General features: G+C 43.1%; 4 protein-coding genes across 6 annotated transcripts in view; 2 read left to right on the top strand and 2 right to left on the bottom strand.

Moving 5' to 3' along the window:
• The window catches only part of lrmp (lymphoid-restricted membrane protein), a 33,454-nt gene extending 26,132 nt beyond the window's left edge, over nt 1-7,322 (top strand). Inside the window, exons 25-36 of the mRNA XM_031865603.1 lie at nt 614-862; nt 969-996; nt 1,559-1,699; nt 1,827-1,961; nt 2,060-2,207; nt 2,641-2,681; nt 2,772-2,843; nt 3,119-3,177; nt 3,448-3,546; nt 4,549-4,677; nt 6,060-6,208; nt 6,370-7,322. Coding sequence (XP_031721463.1) covers nt 614-862; nt 969-996; nt 1,559-1,699; nt 1,827-1,961; nt 2,060-2,207; nt 2,641-2,681; nt 2,772-2,843; nt 3,119-3,177; nt 3,448-3,546; nt 4,549-4,677; nt 6,060-6,208; nt 6,370-6,512 — 1,393 coding nt within the window. The 3' untranslated portion in view covers nt 6,513-7,322. The remainder of the gene's footprint in view (nt 1-613; nt 863-968; nt 997-1,558; nt 1,700-1,826; nt 1,962-2,059; nt 2,208-2,640; nt 2,682-2,771; nt 2,844-3,118; nt 3,178-3,447; nt 3,547-4,548; nt 4,678-6,059; nt 6,209-6,369) is intronic.
• On the bottom strand, nt 7,010-12,732 carry dnai7 (dynein axonemal intermediate chain 7). Of its 2 annotated transcripts, XM_031865621.1 has the most exons (16): nt 12,632-12,732; nt 11,979-12,051; nt 11,693-11,781; nt 11,500-11,604; nt 11,105-11,242; nt 10,781-10,915; nt 10,539-10,642; nt 10,225-10,383; nt 9,964-10,117; nt 9,806-9,896; nt 9,437-9,606; nt 9,188-9,347; nt 8,884-9,098; nt 8,630-8,788; nt 7,809-7,922; nt 7,010-7,699 (listed from the first exon to the last, which is right to left on the bottom strand). In XM_031865621.1, exons 1-16 carry the CDS (start codon nt 12,707-12,709, stop codon nt 7,424-7,426), a joined length of 2,220 nt encoding a protein of 739 aa, XP_031721481.1. In that variant the 5' UTR covers nt 12,710-12,732; the 3' UTR covers nt 7,010-7,423. The 2 variants fall into 2 exon arrangements, with proteins under 2 accessions (XP_031721481.1, XP_031721484.1); XM_031865624.1 differs by having other exon boundaries at nt 11,693-12,051; nt 12,320-12,652.
• A 1-nt stretch (nt 12,733) lies between these two features.
• lyrm5a (LYR motif containing 5a) lies at nt 12,734-13,931 on the top strand. Of its 2 annotated transcripts, none has more exons than XM_031865631.1 (3): nt 12,734-12,808; nt 13,119-13,191; nt 13,292-13,931. In XM_031865631.1, the coding sequence occupies exons 2-3, from the start codon at nt 13,147-13,149 to the stop codon at nt 13,502-13,504; spliced, it is 258 nt and encodes an 85-aa protein (XP_031721491.1). In that variant the 5' UTR covers nt 12,734-12,808; nt 13,119-13,146; the 3' UTR covers nt 13,505-13,931. The 2 variants fall into 2 exon arrangements, with proteins under 2 accessions (XP_031721491.1, XP_031721490.1); XM_031865630.1 differs by having other exon boundaries at nt 12,736-12,846.
• Nucleotides 13,932-15,914: 1,983 nt separating this feature from the next.
• slc5a8 (solute carrier family 5 member 8) lies at nt 15,915-21,176 on the bottom strand. Its single transcript, XM_031865625.1, has 17 exons — nt 20,724-21,176; nt 20,339-20,458; nt 19,869-19,934; nt 19,712-19,763; nt 19,530-19,597; nt 19,369-19,407; nt 18,924-19,039; nt 18,582-18,722; nt 18,271-18,400; nt 17,987-18,075; nt 17,651-17,760; nt 17,477-17,544; nt 17,301-17,387; nt 16,595-16,812; nt 16,366-16,469; nt 16,184-16,272; nt 15,915-16,087 (listed from the first exon to the last, which is right to left on the bottom strand). Exons 1-17 carry the CDS (start codon nt 20,955-20,957, stop codon nt 15,968-15,970), a joined length of 1,851 nt encoding a protein of 616 aa, XP_031721485.1. The 5' UTR covers nt 20,958-21,176; the 3' UTR covers nt 15,915-15,967.
• Nucleotides 21,177-21,488: the final 312 nt, after the last annotated feature.

The following is a 21,488-nucleotide window of genomic DNA, read 5'->3' as shown; positions in this document are numbered from 1 at the left end:
TAAAATCTTAGAGAAAATTTAGTTTTTTTTGTTTTTTTTTAAATCACAATAATTGTTCCATCTACTATCAGAGTTCAGAGCATGTGGTGTATAATACAAACATTAACTTATAAAAGTAAAGCGAGCCATCCTTATGCATTAAAAGATGTACAAGTTGGTTTTGGTTCAATTTTATATTTACCTCATAATACAACATTATTATTTTTTTTATAGATATATTTTTAATTTTTAAGCACTTTTTAATTCTATTCCTATTCTAAGTTTAGCTCAAGACAAGCTCAGAGTAGATTGAGTGGAGCTGGTATTATCAAGATTTTATTTCCTTGTCAGTGATGAGGTTGGCAAATGGTGTCTTCATTCAGCGTGACATTTCGACCTGAAGAGAAATGCTGTCTTTCCAGCTTTGTGAGTAAGTGTATAAAAGAGAGAGGAAGGTAGAGTACATAGTTTCATTTTGGGCTCCACTCAGGATCAGATCGCTCACAGTCAATATCCAGCTACATTTGAATCTTCACATTTCACCTTTCTTATGTAAAACTGTTGAGGGAGCAATATGGATGTTGAGGGCAATGTGAGCACGGAGGGATCAGAGTTAAAGAGAGAGGCAGTAAAGTTTGTCTCGACCCTGCAGGAGCTGTCACGCAGCATGGAGGGCATCGAGGAGCCCAAGGTCCAGGAGGACCAAAGTGAGACCAGCATGGCTACAGAGAAGGAACGTATGTGTAATATATTTCTTATACACTGTTATATCATCTTTGATCAGGTATTTGTTGTCCCATACACCTGCTTATCATTTCCCTTTTGTAGCTGAGACGTCCATGATCTCGGACACCAGCGGCACCGCCAAAGAGGAGAAGAAGAGGTAAGAGAGCAAATGATCATAATAACACAACTTGACACTTAAATCCATAGCCATCCATGTGTTTATGTAATAACACTTGTCTTCACTGTTATCTCTTTATCTGCAGCCTGTCGCCTAATGAAAAGGAGATCGAGGTGTGTATACCATTAGATCATGGAGCTGTATTCTATAATCAATAATGCAAGCAAATGCTGTGTTTTCAATTTTTTTTTTATCCTTTTGTACTATAAACGGGGCACTTTTTGGGGAAGTATGTGTTTGGGAGTAGATTTTAGAAGCCACTTTTAAATCTGTATCGGCTAGTTCTCTGTATTCAAAATGAGAATTCATGCATTCAGACAGGAAACGAGTTAAAACGTTAGCTATTTCTTTTCTTGTGCATCCATCAGAAACATATCGATACACAAAGTTAGTTAACATTTTAGCAATTTTGCACTTCTCTTTGAAACCCATACAATAAAAATACACATATGAAGTTAAAATATCACTTTGTTAATGCGCTGATGGGTTTCTCTTGAGACGTGGTGTTTTCGAGAAGGAAGTACAGGAGTTTCATGCTTTATCTGGTTTAACTTTTCCGCTAGAACAATGGTGCTCTCGTTGATAGGGGTAGTCCTCTTATCGTAATCAAACAAGGAAATGTGTACCGTAAGTCCAGCAGTGAGTGCCAAAATTAAACAACAAAAACAAATTCAGGCGGAGTTCCAGCGTCTGGCATTGGGCTTCAAGTGCGACATGTTCACGTTGGAGAAGAGACTCCGGCTGGAGGAGAGGTCACGTGACCTGGCTGAGGAAAATGTCCGCAGGGAGGTGTCCAGCTGTCAGGGCTTACTGCAGGTCAGTCTGCATATGCATCCAACCGTCCTGCTTTCTGTGAATGGAGCACTTGCTTAAGTCTTGCTTCACCATGATTATTTTTCTGTTGGTTCTTCATTTGTGTCTCCCGTCTGTTCTCTCCTCCCAGGCTCTGACCCCTCTGTGTGAGGACGACAACCAGTCCATGGAGATCATCCAGAGGCTCCAGAAGAACCTGGACATCCTCATCCAGTCCATGATCAGGGTGTCCAGTCGCTCTGAGATGCTCGGAGCGATTCACCAGGTGGGATAATGTGTTTGTGTTGTCAACAATTTGTTTCCACTGTTGTTCTGTCTGGTGATGTTGATTCTGATGATTTAATGGAGCCTTGTGAATGTCAGGAGAGTCGTATAGGTAAGGCTGTGGAGGTGATGATCCAGCATGTGGAGAACCTGAGGAGGATGTACACCAAGGAGCACGCTGAGCTGCTGGAGCTGAGAGAGGCGCTCATGCAGAACGAGAGGTCGTTTGGATCACAAACTGAAAGAGGTGGAAATGGTTACATAATGGTTCCATACTATCAAGGTGCAATACATTTTTAGACTGAAGTTACTCGTTAGCTACTATTTTGTTCTGACATTCAGTATCTTAAATTTAGTCAAATCCTTAATATTTGGCAACTATTAGCACATCCATTACCACAGTTTTCATCTAGAACTAGACGAGTTAAATGTTACGGACTCTTGAGATGCATTATCATTTAAAATGTATAGATTTTTGTATGCATATTTTTAAAAAAATGTGGTAGCTGTGAGTTTTGTTTAACCTCCATACAACGCTGGCTCAATATAGTGACAAACCCATATCCTCTAACTCTACTGTATGCATGTGTGTGTATATACAATTGAGGCACGTGGATACTCGGTGATGGCCTACACAAACCACATTCATATATGACCACTAAACCATTTCTTCTTTCCAGATGACTTCCGTGGCAAGAAGCAGACCACACAGTACTACAAGGTCAGCTGCAGTTAGGTTACATATGATCTCAACAGTAATGTTCATGTGTGTTTATGAAGTAATTTGTCTTTTCCCTTTCCTCACCTCCAGCAGACATCAACCCGGCGGGTCAGCATTGCCGCAATCCCCCGCTCTGGTGGAGCCAACATGCAATTCGACATGGTGAGGACATATTTCTATGAACGCAATGATTGCGCCCTCCATAATGAAGTTATCTTTCTGTATTTAAGATACAATTCCCATTTTCTTAAGATTGCTTTCAGTGCCACCTACATGTGGTGCAGGTCAAAGCATGAACATATTCAGATTACAAAAAATGTTAAGTGTCGTACTACACAAAAATGGAACCAGGTTTAAATGTTATGCTTCAGACTGTGCAAAGGAGCATTTTTGTCGAGATGAATCATGACTCGTATTGTTTGATCTACCCACCACAGTCCAAAACACAAGACGGCTCAGAGGCTGAAGCAGAGAGGCTGACCAGGCGATCCCCATGGTAGGTATTTGAATATGTGTTCATGTGTGGATTAAATATGCCTGGATTGTCATATGTGGAGTGACGTTAAAAATCACTTGAATCAAAAGGAATAGGACTGTTTAAATTATGCTACCTTTTTAAAAACACGCCAGCATTGTTGATGTGCAGGAAGCTACTGGCTCTGGCTCTTTATCCGGCTCACCAAAGCTTGTCGACTTGAGGGTTACCAGTTACCATGACGTGAGGGTTGTTGTTGTTGTGCCCTTATGTGATAACGATGGTTTCCAGGAATGTGGCGGGGAAGAGCACTGCGCGCCCCCCACTAAAGCGCTTTGTTAGCTCTGCGGCCTGGCTTGACGCTGAAGAGCCCTCTCTCATGATTAAGGGGTAAGACATGTCAAGAAGAAGGGTACCACGCTGGCTGTGTCGCACACATTTTTCACTGTGGCCCCAGATGCATAAAGATGGCGGCTTTCTAGTGTGACATCATTGCAGTCAGTCCGACAGTAAAGAATACTTGAAGGATATTTCAGTCCATTTACTTTTGTTGTGGTCAGTTTACATTTTTCCAAATCCCTTTGCAGTGGCTGATGTATGGAAATATTTTTCATAATTTTTAAAATGCAAACTTCAGAGGGTCAAACAGGTTGTGATCAACTCATGTCCTTCCTAACGATCAAGAAAAAAGGCATGCAACACCGACAGCATTGTAACATAATAATGAAATATTTTGAATTGCAAATATGTAATTACAGTGCAGTAATAGTGTTAAGGAAAGGGTGAAGCTTAGACTGCTGGAACAAACGTGTTATGTTTTGAGACAAAGAAAAATCAATGATGCTATCAAATCACACGGCAGCCATCTTTCATGCATCTGGTCCCTCCTCACATGGTTAAGCGTTTCTCAGAAGCAAACAACCTTTTTGACATTTTCTGAATCAAGCTCATTTTTGTAAAATGTTAAGTAAGAAACGGTGGACTTTTTTCTTTTTTTTTTTATTGGCATAATCTAGCTTTCAAATGTTTGGACGAGGAGAGTGGATTTTATTTGATTAGCTAAGCCAAAATTGAAGCTTGGAAGATACAAAGCACTTTTAAAGCTCTCCAAATATCTGAAAGGTTGTGAAATTGCTTTGTGGGTTTATGATATAATATTGGAGCATGGAAGTTAAATTGCTGGGCATGAGTTATTTTATTGCAGGGATCTCTAAAATGTCTGTGTACAGCAGGAGTGTGTTAATCAGTGAATATTTGTTGGCTGCATATGCATGAAAATGTGCATGTGTGCATGCGCACATACAGAATCGGTGTGGTCATGCAGCCATGCTTGTATTTGAATGTGCAACTGAACAGTGCGTTTGTGAATGCCTGACCCGCGCGTGCCCACAGGACGGCCTACGACAACACCGACTGCCAGTTTGAGGACGAGCAGAAGGAGGAGCCGGTGGCAGAGAGGAGGAGGTCCAGTCTCAGTGAGCTGGGCAGCAAACTCACCTCCCTCATATTGCCCCTCAAGACGTTAGTCCAACCAAATACCCACCACTAGCCTACTGCAGCACCACTTTCTGCCAGAAAAGCTAAGAGGCTAGCTGCATAGTGGAAGAGTTCATCATGTCGCTGTATCGAGGTTCCAGTAGCTGCAAACTCAATCTGGTATCGGAGATCATCTGTAACATAATGGATATTCATACACAGATTCATGTATGTATGTGTATGTGTGTGTATATATGTACATATATGTATATAATATATATGTCATATATATATATTACAAAAAACAAAATTTGAAAAGAGTTGTGAGTATATGGAACCTCCTAAGTGATGAATCTCTTTCATTCTATGGGTCTGTGTTGGACAAGCTTCTTTTCTCCAGGGGCTCGGCGGCTTTTAATCACGTTAACAGAGCGGTTTTTCTGAAAGGGTCGGGAATGAACGATTCCCTGCGGTCTTGAGATCTGTGTATGTCCAGTGAGACACAGGATTTTAGAAGCTTCATCATTTGTTTCATGCATGGATCTCAAGTTCTGATTTGCAGTGTGCGGCTAACAAGGCGTCTAACCGACAACTAATTCCTTTACTCTGCTTCGTCTTCTGTCATTTTCTAACATGATCAGCCACCTTAACACTTTCATGTGCAAACTCCTATACTTGGACTATTATCTCTTTTTTTTTTTTTTTTTTTTTTTTTTTTTTTTTTTTTTTTTTTTTTTTGGTTGGGGCAACTGAGTGTTTTGTGCAAATGGATCATGTGGTGTTCTGAACTGTGCTTTCCTCTTTTCCTCCCTCCACATTGCTCAGGAGTCAGGATGAGCTGTTTGTAATGCTGTAAGTGTGTAGAGAGGAGAGTCCAAAGTGGAAATGTCTGTCTAAAAATCCAATAATTGCATGCAAAATGCCTTAATTTGTCAAATATGAGTGCCAATCAAAGGCCACTTTACAGCCTTGCAGTGACTCTCTTCATGGCTGTAAAGTGACTTGAAGCAGCACTCGTACTGTTGACGGACTGCAGGCCAAACTTGCCGGCTGCCTTTGCCTTTACCATTCGATGCTCAAATCCACCTCCATGCCAACTGCTCCTAATTGCGCTGCTGACAGCTTTCTCATTATGCAGATGATGTGAAGGGTTTTGCATCTTTGAGACGGGTGGTAAAAAGCATTTCATTGAAGCCAACTTGCATCAAGCTGCAGCTAATTCACCGCCTGCCATCCATTGGTTACCACAAATGATCCAGTTTTTTGCTAAAAAAGGGGTTCTGTGGTGACTTATTCCCTTCCTTTGAGTCATTTTTGGTAACTTATTGTCTTTTGCTTTATCTTGGACCATTTTTCTTTTTTTAATTCTCCCTTGCCTCATTTTCTATCATGTGGTAACATTTTATTCTTTCATTGCCCACCTCCAGTCCGAGCCCCTCCTCCGGCCCAACGTACACAGACCCAGGCATGGCCCAGTCTTTGTCCCACAGCCTGACCGCTTCCCGGGCGGCTGCAGCAGTAGCCAGAGGTGGCAGGGGTCTCTGGATTTGGTTGGCGATGGTGGTGGTGCTAGCAGGTACGCCATTTAAACAATTTAGTCTACGTTCTACATGTTCCAAACATAATGACACAGCTTTTAATGCAGGAGCAGCTGTCTGTAGACATTTCCCCAATGCAGCGTGAGGGATAGTTAAGTCTCATTCTGTGTACTGGTAAATATTCATGGTTCACCTGCAGGTCTCCTGGCACTGCTGGCCAGCCTGGTGATGCAGCCAGCAGTCGATGCAGCCCCTGTGGGGACCGGGGACTCCTGGATGACCATTCAGCAGCTTCTGTGGCCCTACACGGGGCTCCGGCATAACGGACAGCCCCCCGTCTAGTCCCCCCCCCAGACCCGGGGTGGATGGTGTTACCGCCCGTCAGCCCTCTGCAGAGATGATCCGAGCACTGGGGTGGTGATGATGAAAGTACAGTGTACCACTTCTGAGCGGAGGCTGTTGGGATGTTTACTGGTGCCTGAAGATTCCTAAAACAAGACTTGCATTGACAGCACAGGCTAGGCCTCGGGGGATAGTTAACCCTTTGAAGGATTTTATGCATCACATCACGTTTGCTACATTACTCTTTATGTGCGTGCGTGTGCGTTTGTCTGTGTTTTAAGAGAAGAAGCAGTTACGAGTGGTGGAAACCAATATCCTTTTAAAAGCTGCTCAATGTCCTCAACACATTATGAAGCGGGCTTGATCATCAGAGCTGATACGTTGAGCAATCATGTCACAGCGTCATCAGAATGAAGGCCATCATGGACCATGGCTCCAATTGTGCCACATGACTTTTTAAATACATTTCATGCACTTGAGGAAACGGGAGGGGACTGCCAGCCTTTTTAATGTCATTTTGCAGAGAATATTTTATAACTTAAGTCTATGAACACTGGTAATTAAACTTTCATTCTAAGTGTTTTAAACATGTTGAAATCTATATTTATGCGTTTGTTAGATTTGCGTGGGGATTTGTGAATATCTTATTTTTGTTAAGTTATAATTCTACATTGTTAGTCTTAACACCAAAGGTTCTTTTTATTTTCCACTTTTAAGCTCTTGCTGTGGTTGTCACCGTGTTCAACTTAATACTCTTTTGTATGAAGATGCGTGGAACTTTGCACAAATAAAGTAGCCTATTCTACAATAGAAGATGTGTGTTCTTATGTGCATCACAATGTACATTTCAAATTCAGGTGTTTAATGTATCTTTAATTTGTTGATTTAACCCCAAGTGAGTTTCACACAGGTTATGAATACATCAGGGGTCTGGTGGCACACAGCAGGCTCTGTACTGTATCCACAAACAGATAATTGGATACTCTGGTCCTGGCTATGCCTTCGGTGCTCATGTCGTCCTGGAGCGTGTGGATGAAGGTGGAGTGAAACTCACTTCCCGGATAATGCTCTGGAGAGAAAGCCTCACTCTTCTCTGTGATTTCCAGCTTCAGACTCCTCTGAGCACCGAGCAGGTAGAGACTCCACGAGCCTTTAGGCACCGGGGCAGGGCTGTGGTGCTCACACACCTGGCAGAGGAGAGGGAAGAAATGCAAACAGGCTGTGTGTGTGTGTGTGTGTGGGAGTAGAGTAGAATGCTAAATGAAATCGGCTGTATCTTCGTGTGAGCGAGAATACCTGCATGACTAGATGCGCCACGTCACATTTGGCATTCCACTTGCTCCATGAGAAAGCACAGGCAGAGGCGAAGAGGGCCATCTGTTCGTAGGCAGCATGTTCTGTGAGTGGGTCCTGAGGAGAGAAACCACACGGAATATTTATAGCACTGTGGAAAATGTTGGACTGTAACCTCGTGATATGCAAATAAGTATCGGTAAAGGTGAATCAAAGTCACTCATTTGGTAGAATGGTCCCTCTCAGTTTTACATAATTTATGGTGAGTAGGTTGTTTACAATTACATGATGTGGTTGGTCCAGGCAGACTCCTGTTCATCTTCATAGTGTTGAGTAGCTTAAGCTTCTCCCTTTTTTTTTTTTTAATGTGTGTAACAATCCAGACATGTTGCCACCCACATCTGCTAAAGAATATCTTCTCAAAAATAGGATTTGTTCAATTATTTTTGAGAGCCATGCTTTCAGAGTTTAGACACTTTGGTGAGTTGTTTTGGTTTTGAGAGAAATTCCAACAACCATTGGAAGAATTTCCATGAAATCTGGTGCAGACATTCACGTCAAGTATGAATGTTTCATTTAGCGCCATGAACAGGCCAGAATTATAATTTGTCCAATAATCAACCTCAGTCTACCAAATGTTAGCGTGCTAACAAACTAAAATAAGCTGGTGAACATTACACCCTTTAGCACAGATAATGTTATCGCCCACTTCCTATCACTTTGACACTGACATGTGGATACATGCCAGACACTGTGCTGCAACCTGGCCCAAAGCCAGCGTCTTGTTCTTCCATTCTGAAAACAAACGAGTAAAATATGCAGACCTTGCCGCAGGTGCTGGCGTATTTGTCCGTGTACTCGTTCACGAAGATGTTGATCCCTGCGTTGAGCATGGCCCGCTGCAGGACGGGGCCGCTCATCCACTTCCCTATGAGGTGAGAGAGACCCCTCTCTCGCTCTGACTGCAGCATACACTGATTAGCCTGTTAGTCAAATAAGACACAAATATACAACAGTCAAGCCAGATCTCTTGATTTATTCCTCTGGCATGTGCTTGCAGTGCTTTCCAGTCTCTTACCTGGATCGTGATGCTGAGGTCGATGAGGGCCCCGTTGATGGTGAAAAGAGCAGAGTCTTGGCCCAGTGGCCTGAGCTCCCAGCTCTGGAAGGGAAAGTTTGCATAAGTATCCTGCATCAGCACAAAGGCGTGGAAGGAGTTCATATTGAGGGAGATTGTGGCCTCCGCCTCCTCATAAGACACGTCTGTGATACCGTCCATCCTCCACTGCTTCCCTGGATGAAAAAACCCTGTTACATGACTGGTTTGTTTTTGTTTTTTACACCTTTCTGTGCTGGAGAGAGTATCAGATAGCATGTCCTACCTGCAGCATCCCAGCGAGCCACTTGGGGAGTTTCCAAGAAGACGACCGAGTCGGGCAGCGTCACAGACACACCGACAGGAGGGCAGGTGAGAGCTTCATTTTCCTCCAAGTTAGACTTCTCAATGGGGTAGGTGAACACCTGTAGCCCATTGTGCAACAGCTGGGAAATCATGGGTACAGAGTGTGTTGTGTGAGGTTCCCATTAGCTGATCAGGCCTGGTGTAAGCAGCAAACACTCAAACCCTTTACCTGTCTAATTTCCCAGCCATTGACCTGGCGGGCTTGTGGCGGGAGGTGAAACGCGTCATAGTAGAAGACCCCACCCAGAGTTGTGTACTGCATTAAGTCCACCACCTGGACACGCTCACCGTTGTCCATCATTGTCGGTTGCACTCGGGGAGAAGTCAATACCCCCTCAGCTGAAGAGGGAAAAAAAGGATCTATTTTCACAACAATCATTGATGTAGACACGTCTTAATCTACATTAGAAAACATGAATAACGTGGCTGTTGTATGGCATTAGTCCATGTATCAAAATACCTGCCAATCATTTTGACTGACAGCAGTTTTACATCCAGTGTGGTTACATGAGTGTCATGAAGTGTCGTGGCATCTTACAGTCGAGTGCCTCCATCTGTGTCTGTATCTGGCTCCCTCGGCCTTCCTCAGACTGCAGGCTGCTTCTCCTTGACTGTATACTGGTTGCACTCTGTGAGAAACAAACAAAACTAGAACACAAACATCACATTGAATTTAATAACCCAGTGCCTTCTTACCTCACTCCCATCAAACCCTTGGATGGACTGCACCTCCGCGTCCAGGCTCTGCTGCTGGGTCTCGCTGTCTTCCTTCACCTCCCCCTCACCTTCTGTCTCCCCCTGCTCGGGTACATCTATGTCTGCTGGATCCTCCTCCCCGCCTGCAAGAGACCTGGGACCAAACAGATGAGGAAAGACATGAACACAGTGCAAAGAGAGCATGGTATACTACCAGCGTTATTCATAGCAGTATTAGCAGTGGGACTACCAGATAAGTACCTGTGGCTGGGTGTGTGTATTGTCAGGTGAGCCATCCTGGCCAGCAGGGACAGGTGGTCATAGCGCGTGTGGAGGATCCGCACAGCGACATCGCTCACAGCCAGCTGTTTGGGAAGCTTAAAGCCCAGGCCCGCCTCTTCAAAGTTTAAACCTTTAAACCTGAATGAACCCGAGGGAAAGACAGAGAATCCTACGCTTCATGCTAAATATGAATGTTGCAAATATAGTTTTGTGACCTAAAAAAAAAAATAAACCTCCCTCTTTCTTTTATAGTCACATTTAACCCAGATAATCTATTTGTTTCCTCTACCAACCTTGGATTATTCTTGAGGTTGGCCCAGAGACAGAGTGTAATGTTGTCATCTTTGACCACAGTCTGCATGTTGCCCGTCTCCATGTCGATGTCCGCACTGGCCCCCTATGACCAGGGAGGCACACAACACAAAGAAACAGGGATGGGTCCAAAAAGCCATCTCACAAAGTGTTTGCAGATCACGCCTTGGCCCTCACAAAATACTAAAAAGCTATTTCACAGGTGAAACTATGATCCGCGTACCTTGAGGATCTCCTCGGTGGTGAGGAGGTGTTTAGAGTGGATTAGCTCCACCAACTGTACGAGACCCTCCTGGTACTTCTGGCCCTCTTGTGGATCAGTAACATCTCTGAGCAGACCCTCCAGCTCCTCGATCAGCTATAAGGAACAACATTAATATATTTCATACATTAGCTGGTTGTAGGCATGAGGCACAACGATAGTGGTGTTATTTGCAGTGGTCCTGGATACTGTAGCTCAGTAGGTAGATCATATCACTAATATTTTGACGTTTTATAGGCCATTTGTCTTTAATATATCTCTCTCTCTCTCTCTACACATACAGACCTGTAGAGCGAGGTTGCATTGCTGGAGCACGGGTGCGATGTTGACCTCTAGGTCATCTCTCCATAAGCTGATATATGTGTTAACATCCTTCTGTACTGCTGGGTCCGGGATCCCGCCACACTGCGTGTATCTCTCCCACTGGACACAAACATCATGTGTGTTAATATCGGCCAGAAATGATGTTTCTGAGAACTTTTTTTTATTTTTTAATTGGTCTGAATATAGGGACAAAAAGAGAGTATGTTATTATTTTTGTATCAACATTGTGTATTGATCACAAATTGTTGCATTGTCTGCTCAAGAAAAACTACGGAAGCCCTTTGAGGCAAGATTTGTCACATGAAAGGATTCACGTGGCAGATGTTCTCCCTTTTCACTTAGACAGGAACACACACCTGGGCTTTCTCCTCAGCATCGGTTGTCCATTTGATTACTGCAGTATGATTGTTCTCCAGTAGATGACGGAGTTCCTTCAGCTCGTCTTCTCTGCGCTCTAGGTCCTGTCACGAAAAGACACCCATGACAGCAAAGCATGCAGCAAAGCATTATGCCCTACTATACTATATATATCCCACAGGGGCAGCTTACCTTTAACTCAAGCCTTTCTAGCTCCTTTTCCTTTCTCTCTCTCTCCAATCTTTCCTGCTCTTCTTTCTCAGCTTGCAGCCGTGCTTCCTCTATAATGCAGAAGAAGCACATATAAAGTGTACACAATATGTCAACACATATCCTAAAACTGCAGGAATCTCTTTTATTCCTTAAACGGGTGCTTACGGAAGTTCAAAACAGGTTCTCAGACAGATTACTTTGTATCAGTGTCCTGCAGAGTTAACCACCTGTACTGCAGAGTTTAGATGGAAAGTATCTGGATTACCTTCCTCTCGCAGCCTCCTCTCCTCCTCCTCCTGCAGCCGCTTCGCCTTCTGAGCCTTGGTCAGTTTACGACTCTTTGATGACAGCCAGCAAATAAAACCAATTACAAATCAGTGTTTATCAAGGATGTCTCACTACTACGTGTTGGAAAAGGGTAAGTTACTGAGGAGAAGCGTGGTAAAAACAGTGACCAAACAAGTGTGTTGGTGGCGCTTACTGTAGGATAAGCTGTACTCTATGCCTGGCTGCATACATCTACACTACCTACCTATATAGCCTGTATGGTAATCAGAATAATGTAAATCTAGAATCCTAAATGTGCTGACTGACATTTGCTCATACCTTTTTTTTTTTCTTGGGTGGCTATCACTCACAGGAGAACACAGAGAGAGAAAGTTAAAGAAGGATTTTTAAACGTGAAGTCAAGACACAGGGGAAGACATTGGTGAGAAAATGAAGAAAAAGAGCATCAACATGAAGGGTTCTTCCTGCTAATGCTAACTTTAAAAGTTAACAGGTTGTCTTCAGTCTTACTTTCGAGGTTTTCTTACAACACAATATTATTGTTGAACCCTTCGGTTCAAACCATTAGAATATGAGAAGGTTTAATACCAAACAGGAGTCCTTTACTCGAAGAAAACAGTGAAAACTCACCATACTGATTGCTGAAAATAAAAAGCGCCACAGCGTCCTGGTAACCATAGAGACGCATACGCATGCGTTGTTATTCATTTCTATTTGCGACAAAACGAAACGAATTACGGCTGTATAGCTGAGCCGTCCACTATAGTCCCAGGAAGGACAAAGAAGAGAAGTCGTCTCTTTACTAACGTACGGTTTGAGTAAATCCACCCAACAGAAGAACACGGGTACATATGAATGCACTGTTTAATATGGTTATTCGTATATTAGCCTTTGATGAATGTAGCATGTGTTAAATGCTAAATAAGTTAGCTGCACGTCAGCTAGCTGATTCCAGGGTGGCACGTTGAGGTGTCGCAAATGTTATATTTGGGATTCAGGGAGATTCTGGTTAGTTATACTGTCTGACACTTCTCTCACGCCCGCCAAATGTTTCTGTCTCTGCTGTCATGGTCGTCTCAGTTAACGAACAGTTTCTCTTTCATATTCTCGTTTACAGAGGTGAGGAGGGCCATCTCCTTTCTGGCATGGCCAACAATTTAAGGGGTCAGGTTATGAGGCTTTACAAAACGGTAAGTGAGTTAAGTCAATGAAGCACGTATACGCACGGGGTTGCGGTTGTACTGTCCCGTTCTATGCGTTTAATGAGTTTCTCTTCCTCCAAAAAAAAAGCTGCTGTATCTGGGCCGCGAGTACCCGCAGGGAGCCGCTTACTTCAGGGAGCGCCTGAAGTCCGCCTTCATGAAGAACAAAGACGTGACGGACCCCGAGAAGATCCAGAAGCTGGTGGCTCGTGGCGACTTCGTCATCAAGGAACTGGAGGCTCTGTATTTCCTCAGGAAGTATCGAGCCATGAAGAAGAGGTATTACGAACCAGAGAAGTAATTACACGCAGGAAAGTACAGTCAGCAGTTCTTATAACTCAGAAATGAAGGCAGGAATAGTTTCCCCTTTATAGAATAAACTAAGTCTGCCTCACAAGGATCCATCTGTAGGAAGTGCCAGAAAGTGATGCTCATGAAGATGTTACACAATGGGCTTTGTATTTTTTTTATACCAAACGTGTAACTTAAAGGCCAGTGTTTTAAATCGCAAATACTGTATATATGATAATATATCAGGTACCCCTCCAAAACATTTCCACATGTCAGAAGCCTCGTATCAGACTGACTGAACCTTATTGTACAATGTATTTTCAGTGTATATATTTGTAATTACACGTTCAAACGTCTTGAGTGAATGTACATGACTGTGCATCAATGCAAACAAGCAGTGTTTTAAAACGTGTCAAAATAAATATTTTTAAAAATGACAGCATTTTTCAATTGAACTCCTTTACTGTCATGGCTTTTGAGATTGTTGCAACGTGGTGCAAAGGCTGCAACATGGATGGTAGACCAGACAAGTTCAAATCAATACACTTTTTAAAAAAAAAAATTTTTTTATACTAAACAAATCAGCAGTCGTGTCGGTCAAAGGAGAGTTGAGATCCCTGTTCAGGTGCTGAGTCTTTATAGCTGGCACTCTAATCAGGCTGGTGTGTGGCCCATCAGCTGTGGAGCAACAACTGGAGAGACAGAAAGAGACATCAGACAGGACACAGACCTCTAGTGGAAGGGAGGGGCCGTCACAAGATCAAGAAGATGGAAAAATAAGTAAATACTTTTGATATGAAAATGTTAGAAACCTGCCACAATTCCATTCTAATTGTAGGGTTAGAAACCCTGACATGTTAGAGAAATGGGAATACAATTACAATAAGATTTGTTAACTCAAAGTTGTTTCAATAGTGTTAGAATAAAAACATCTGAAAATGAGAATTTGTTAACATGCAAACCCCAAATTTCCCATATTGTCATTTTGACTTTTGTCTAAACTGATTCCTTATTTATGGGAAATTTCAGTCAGGACATATCTGATAATATAACAAAATTACTGACTTTGCCTGGAATATTTATTTTACAGTTGAGATGAGGTACCTGTTAACTCTGATGAAAGACATTTGAACAACTAGTATTAAACAGAATTAATATCAATTCTGTCAAATCACACTTTCATCTGAATAAAAAAAATCAAACTACTAGTCACGATCTGCCCCTTAATTTAGTCAGGGAAACCACATTTAAGAATATATACAGGTCTGTTGAGGTTTGCAGACTATGGCTTAGTGAGTAATACAGAACAAATAGTCCTACTGGAAAAACATCATAGAACCACACACCGCACTTTAATAACACACACACATATCTGAGAACAAAACCCCACACTCATAAGTGCTGGTGCTGGACAGCCTGTGGACGACTGGGATAAAGACCTCAGACCATTGGTGGAAGAGACCAACCAAAGCGACCATACCTACACCTACAGATCAGTGATGTTTTCAGGTAACAAGTCATGAGTAATACTAAACAATTTTGGACAACATCTCACCATTCATCATCTCGTCATTCAGCAGACTGGATCAGAAACAAAATCGCCCGTCAGGAAGAGATCGTTTTTCTGCATTTGGGCTCCTGCATGAAGCCCGTCTGCTGTAACTCTAGCTCGGTTTGGGTTGGCCAGCGATAGTGTGCTGACAGGTAGCTGGCGGCCAGTGACAGGGGGGACGGGTAGAGCCGTCAACGCTGTGGCCCCCTGTTAGGAAGTCCCCAGAGCTTCCCTGGCCCCTGCCCATCCAGGCGTAGTAGACCCCAATGCCAGCAGTCACACCGAAACTTGAAACAAAATGAGTCCTTTCACATCATTCTCTAGTCAATGTTTGTGTGTGTCCTTGTTTGCCTGCCACATAGACACACACAGTAGGTAATAATTATCTAGAACGTAACAGTACGTTATGTCATGAGTCAAAAAAAATCTAAGAATAAAAAACACACACACTGGAAATAGAAGCATTTTCTGCACATAGTATCTTTTGTTTTCAGTTTTAAAATGCCAGAATGAGGATTTTATCAGGAGAGTTAATGTAGTGCTGATTTTAAAAGGGTGGTTCAGATCAGGGTTCACTGATGTCCACCTGGCCTGTGACTGACTGTTCCATAATACAGTAGAATATACTGTATTTCAGCATTGATAAACACAGGTTGTGATGTGATTATTTATATTTGACATGTGCAGGTGGACAGCTTGTCACAGGGCTAGCACACATAGACTCAGACAGACAAAGACTCACACTCACGACGTACATACAAACATAGATGAACCTGACCTGCATGTCTTTGGACTGTGGGAGGACACTTTGGCAAACAGGAGAAAAACACGCAAACTTCACACACTTTTTCTTTTCTGTATTTCAGCTGCTTCATTTACATTTCTTGTATTATTCTTTCCAGTAATCACCTAACAAACATTTCATGTGCGAATGCTGCCTTTTGTTAAGTCCAGCTCAACATCGCAGAAAGCAGGATTAGAGCTGCCGGTGTTCTCCTCTTCGTCCTTTGTCAGGTCGAGCTCTCCTGTTCGTCTCGTGACCTCAAAAAAGGGAAGAAACGCAACGCAGGGAGTCAGCAGTTAGTTCTGTTGTGAGTCGATAGCATTTGATATTGCTTCGCTGCCCACGGCGCTTACTCTGTCTTTAAAATACTTGAACAGGTGATAAACAGTTGTGTCTTCCTTCATTAATGTAAGCCTCGATTCCACCTTCAGCTTCCAGCCTCCTGAAACGTACATTGAGAACACATAAGAGCACGACAGAAACAGTCATTTATTCATAACAATGTAAGTCACGCAACAACATATATGTTGTGTACCTGTAAACAGGCTGACTAACAGTCCCACACTGACGGCTGTGATGGTTCCAATAGGACTGAAGTAAAGGTAGGACAGAGAGTACCAGCTATCTGCCAGCAGAGGCCTGGAGGTGGGAGAAAATAAGACATGATCAGAAAATCTGAATTTTTGTTGAGGGTTTTCCTTGAACTCAATACTAACACACATCTCACTAACTTGATAATCAATCACAGCCAGTTACACACTTACCTGCCATCTATGTGGTGTACTGGGGCTGTGGTGATGGAGGCCGTCTGTGCTGGCAGAGCAGTGGCGGTCCAGTTGAGGCTGTCCGTGGCGGTGAAGTTACAGCCCTCAGTGGTCAGTGACAGAGGTCGGCTCATCTCAGGAGGGGGAGGGTATAGCTGGGCCCCGATGCCCACCCACAGAGACATCACCAACCCCGACACAAGACCCGACAAAGCCCCCTAGAAGACAATTTAATCACTGAAAATGGTAAAATGTCCTTTTTGGAGAAGCAGGTTTAAATGATATACAGACGTTTTAAAGAGGTGGGAAGTGAGAAAGTGCCTTGATGTATAATTTGTGGAGCTGCGCTGCTCATTTATGCAAATAAAAAAAACAATAGTTTTGACATTTTATTAATAATTTTACCCTAATTGATAGGGTATATTAATATCCCAGGTGTGAAATATATCATTTATAGTAAAATAAATAGATAGAAATTCCTTTTTTGGGGGTTGCAAATATCATGCATTGAATAGCTGACAAAAAGCAACATTAATGCAAAAAATAATCTGCAATCCTGTAAAAATAAAAGTTTATACTTTATTTTTTAATGATTTTTAAATTTAACAAATACATACATACCCATCATAATATATATTCATACTACTAGCATGGGTTACTGGAATGACAAAGACAGCCAAAAACAGTTGGATACGAACAGGCTTACTTTGGAGTTGGCAGTTGGACAGAGGATACCCAATGTAAACACGCCAAGTAAAGGACCTCCAATGATCCCAAATATACTGACGACTGCCTGTATAGAGAAGCACACATTCAGTTCATTCCTATAATAAATCATAAACCCCAGCTCCTGCTAAAGAATACAAAACAGATTCACTCTACCTGCAAGATCCCTCCCATGAGTGAAGCCACTCCGGCCATTCCAATGCACAAAACCCCATAAATGATACCTGCAACACGGACGACATTAGGGAATTATTTGAGGTTTTCAATCCTCAATTACCGCCAAACGGACAACTCGTTCAGCTCAAATACACATGAGAACTACCCACTCACTCAGTCCTTTTGAGCTCCAGGACAGGTGTCTCTCAGACATGTTAGTGTACGGTTTGATCAGGTCCTCTACCGTCACCGCAGCCAGTGCATTGATGCTGGAAGACACTGTGCTGGGGTTGATATGACACCAAAATCACACACAATGTAGTCAAAGCAGAACTGTCATACCAATACATTGCATATACGTATGCAAAAAAATACAATTTTTTTCCAGGTCAATGCCACTTTGTAGTGCTGAGCATGAGCTGACATGCTGATTAAAGATGTTACAGTTTGAAACAGACAAATTCTCAATGTTGGTTGACGTATAACTTAAAGGTTAAGTACTGCATTAACCTGAGAGATCCGCTAAATGCAGCTGCAACAAACAGTCCAGGGAGGCCGGGATAGTCTCCCAAGATGTCCATCACCAAATATGGCATCAACTGCAGAGGATGGGGGACATATGCATAACGCATTCATACACACATATCAACTATAAATACATATATTAACCTGGCTTAGGTGTTCAAAATCAATCATCCTCATTTCATATCAGTTGTAACTTCTTGGAATCTCACACACAAGCACACAGTCAAAATAAATCCCACAATGTTTATATGTGTTACTCTCCGTCGTACCTGATCGGGAGCAGAGACCAGTCCGGCGGTCCATGGGTCACACTTCTTATAGACCGAGAAGAGGCACATTCCTGCAAACACTGAGCACAGCAAGATGGACCACAGGCCTACCAGGTTGATGTAGAGAGATCTGTAAAAAGGAAGAATCACACATAGAGAAGCAGCGCACACGGACAAAAACAAAAAACTCCTCTGCAGCGCACTGACCCCTGTATGGCAGCAACAGACAATCAAATGAGCCAATATCACCGAGACTTATACCCCATCATGTGTCTCGGTAAGTGTCTCCCTCCCGGTGAATCAGGACTCACAGTCTGGCATGAGTGATACTCTTGCAGGAGATGTATCTCTGAACCTGGGCCTGGTTGATCCCATAGATACTGACCCAGACGAATGTCCCTCCGACGGTAAGGGTCCAAAAGGTGTTTCTCCTCAGGGGGTTTGTGTCAAAGCTGGTGAAACGGAAACAGAAGGCAGTTTGGACCAAACCTTTCAGCACCACGGAGAGAGACAGAGAGGACAAAGGCTTTGAATGTTTCAGCACCATGAAGGCAGTGTGTTGTTTCTAATAGTACAGTACTTCTGTGGAGTGTTTAATCGCTTCCTACCATTGAATAGAGCCATTCAAAGTTAATATCCTGACACATACTCACTCCTCAAAGTTGAGTCTCCCTCCTTGTTGTGAATCTGAAATGATGGGGAGGACTCCGCCTTGCACGATCACGGACCTGATGATGACAGACAGGAAGCCTGCAAGCATCACACCAAGCTGGAGGGGGAGATTTTGATCATTTAGGTTGCTTCTTCCCTGTTTTTCTGTCCCAGTAGTAATCCTAATTTCATCAGTTTGTTGCACTTAAAACATTGTACATGGTTAGCGTATTAAGTATAATGCATTAATCCAAAACATGGGTCACAATGTTTGTGTTTTGGATGAAATCAGGTTGATATGTAATGGCTTTTCCATTTTGTTGTTTAAGAGGAGATCAGTTGCTTGCTGTCGTGGCCTAAAGCTGCTAGCGAAACAGGTATGACACATGCACTATAATGACATATTATTACCAACCACTTGTTGTTTTTTTCCAACCAGAGGCCTACCTGAAACACATCTGTCCACACCACCGCCCTCAGACCACCCTGTAACAATGCAGACCACAAACAGGTGTCAAACACATCAACAAATCCAGGAATTTAAAGAATAATTAAAAAAAAAAACCTCAGTGATGTCAGCACTCAGGTGAGCAGATTAAGTCACGTACCATTGTGCAGTAAAAGGTACAGACCACGCCTGTGGAAACAACTGCCCCCCACAGATCCATCCCAGTTACTGCAGAGAGAGGGAGGGTTTCAGACGAACTCAACTGAGCAAAACCAAGCAGCTTTAAGTGCCCTCGTGCAGGAATGTTAAACCAAGCTGAGCGTGGAATGAAACCCAGCATACCTTGGTTCAAAGCGAGAGCTGGGGCATAAATAACTATTCCAGTGTAGAGGATCTGTGAGAGAAATGATACAGACACAAAATGACCCTCAGGTGTCAGATTGGCTGTTTTACCCTCCGTGGTCACAGTTTGTTACGTGTTGACTGGCTTCTTACTCACCGTCTGAGCGATGAAGAGCACGGTTCCCAGCAGACGGGTTGCTCTGTTGAAACGCAGCTCCAGATACTTGGCAGAGACAAGACGCAGACATAAGAGAGCAGGTTTTATATCAGGTCAGGAAGAGAAGCTATACGACCTTAAGATCACACACTGACCACTGGCAGTGCTTTACACACAAGAAATGACTCATTTTACTCCCCCTCACTTCGGATCAGTGACATTGGATCAGTGACATGCCCGTCCACCAGTGTGCATGTCTACACCTGGTCCGCTTCTAAATTCACTTTAACTTGCTGCCCAGAAAATTCCAAAAATGTGTTTAAAAGAAATCAAAGCATATGACAATATTTGGGTGAGTTTCCATAGTATTTTACAGGTAAACCAAACGTTTGACATATTTCATGGCTTTGTTAAGACAAGAGAAGAGAAAAGCTACCCGAACGTCAATCTAAAAACCAAAGCACACTCACCTCATACGTGCTGGTGATGGCCAGCCTGTAAAAGACTGGGAGAAAGATCTCAGATGTGACCACCATCGCCATCATGTAGGAGAGACCATAATATCCAATACTGGCTCCGTAGCGGTATACCTAAGGACAACATGCAGCAATATGTATGTTTTTTTCTATGATTATCTAAGAAAACTGAGAGTGTATGTCCCATTCATGTCTCCCTGCCTCTGCATTATGTCTCGTATTCACTAGAAACATCAGGGAAACTGCATCTCATCCCACTTTAAAAACTGTACTTGCATTAAAAGAAATGCATCCCGTAGACTGAACCAGACACAAAATATCTTCTCAGGAGAGATGGTTTTTTGAATTTGCCTCTTGGGAATCGGCTCTTTAACTTTACCTCGGCTGGGTTGGACAGCACTGTGATGGCTGACATGAAGCTGGCGGTCAGGGACAGGGAGACGGGCAGGGCCGTCAGTCTTCGGCCCCCCATCAGGAAGTCCCCCGAGCTTCGCTGTCCCCTGTCCGCCCAGGCGTGGTAGACCCCGACGGAAGCGGACACCAGGAGCATGAGAGCAAACACGACGTAGTCTGCTACCACAAAGGAGCCAGCGACAAGAGAGTCCCCTGACATTTTGGTGGAAGTCAGACCAAAACTAGAAGGAAAAAAAAAACTTTTAAGACTGTTGTTCCAACTGTTCCATGTGTTTTGCAGCTCCTCATACGGATGAACGGAGGTCCTGACGCATCACCTTCTCACTCAACACTGAGCCGAGAGCAGGGCCACGGACCGAAGCCTTTTGTATGTGTGTGTGTGTGTGTATGTGTGTGTGAGAGAGAGAGAAGAAGAGAGGAAGAGAGAGCATTCCAGGCAGGTACATGTGGAGTCAACAGGCGAAGAGAAGGAATTATTCACTTGACTTTGAGTCCAGACTCCAGACTTACACACACTAAATACCCTCTGTAAATACTGGCTCTTTCAAAACGTTTACTCATTACTCATGACGTTTGAATATAATTCAAAAGAAGAACTTTGCAACATGTCTATGTTGTGTATCTAAAAAAATAAAATAAAAAAATAAACAAGCTAAATTCTCAATTGCCAAATGTTTCTGCTGACTAACCATTTTTTGATCAAATATACTCTCCTGTACTAGGTGATATT

The sequence above is a fragment of the Anarrhichthys ocellatus genome, unplaced genomic scaffold (assembly GCF_004355925.1).
Source record: "Anarrhichthys ocellatus isolate YVR2014 unplaced genomic scaffold, GSC_Weel_1.0 scaffold33, whole genome shotgun sequence".
Taxonomy (NCBI): Eukaryota; Metazoa; Chordata; class Actinopteri; order Perciformes; family Anarhichadidae; genus Anarrhichthys; species Anarrhichthys ocellatus.
This window is presented reverse-complemented; position numbering and strand designations above follow the sequence as displayed.

Coding starts and splice junctions, on each gene's coding strand:
- slc5a8 (XM_031865625.1), bottom strand. CDS start 20,957: ATGTCAGGGGACTCTCTTGTCGCTGGCTCCTTTGTGGTAGCAGACTAC. Junction 19,764..19,868: donor TGCTCTTCATCGCTCAGACG/GTGAGTAAGAAG, acceptor TTTCTCTCACAG/ATCCTCTACACTGGAATAGT. Junction 19,598..19,711: donor AGCTCTCGCTTTGAACCAAG/GTATGCTGGGTT, acceptor CTCTCTCTGCAG/TAACTGGGATGGATCTGTGG.
- dnai7 (XM_031865621.1), bottom strand. CDS start 12,709: ATGAATAACAACGCATGCGTATGCGTCTCTATGGTTACCAGGACGCTG. Junction 11,782..11,978: donor GAGGAGGCTGCGAGAGGAAG/GTAATCCAGATA, acceptor TCTGCATTATAG/AGGAAGCACGGCTGCAAGCT. Junction 10,643..10,780: donor CCACCGAGGAGATCCTCAAG/GTACGCGGATCA, acceptor CCCTGGTCATAG/GGGGCCAGTGCGGACATCGA.
- lyrm5a (XM_031865631.1), top strand. CDS start 13,147: ATGGCCAACAATTTAAGGGGTCAGGTTATGAGGCTTTACAAAACG. Junction 13,192..13,291: donor TTATGAGGCTTTACAAAACG/GTAAGTGAGTTA, acceptor CCAAAAAAAAAG/CTGCTGTATCTGGGCCGCGA.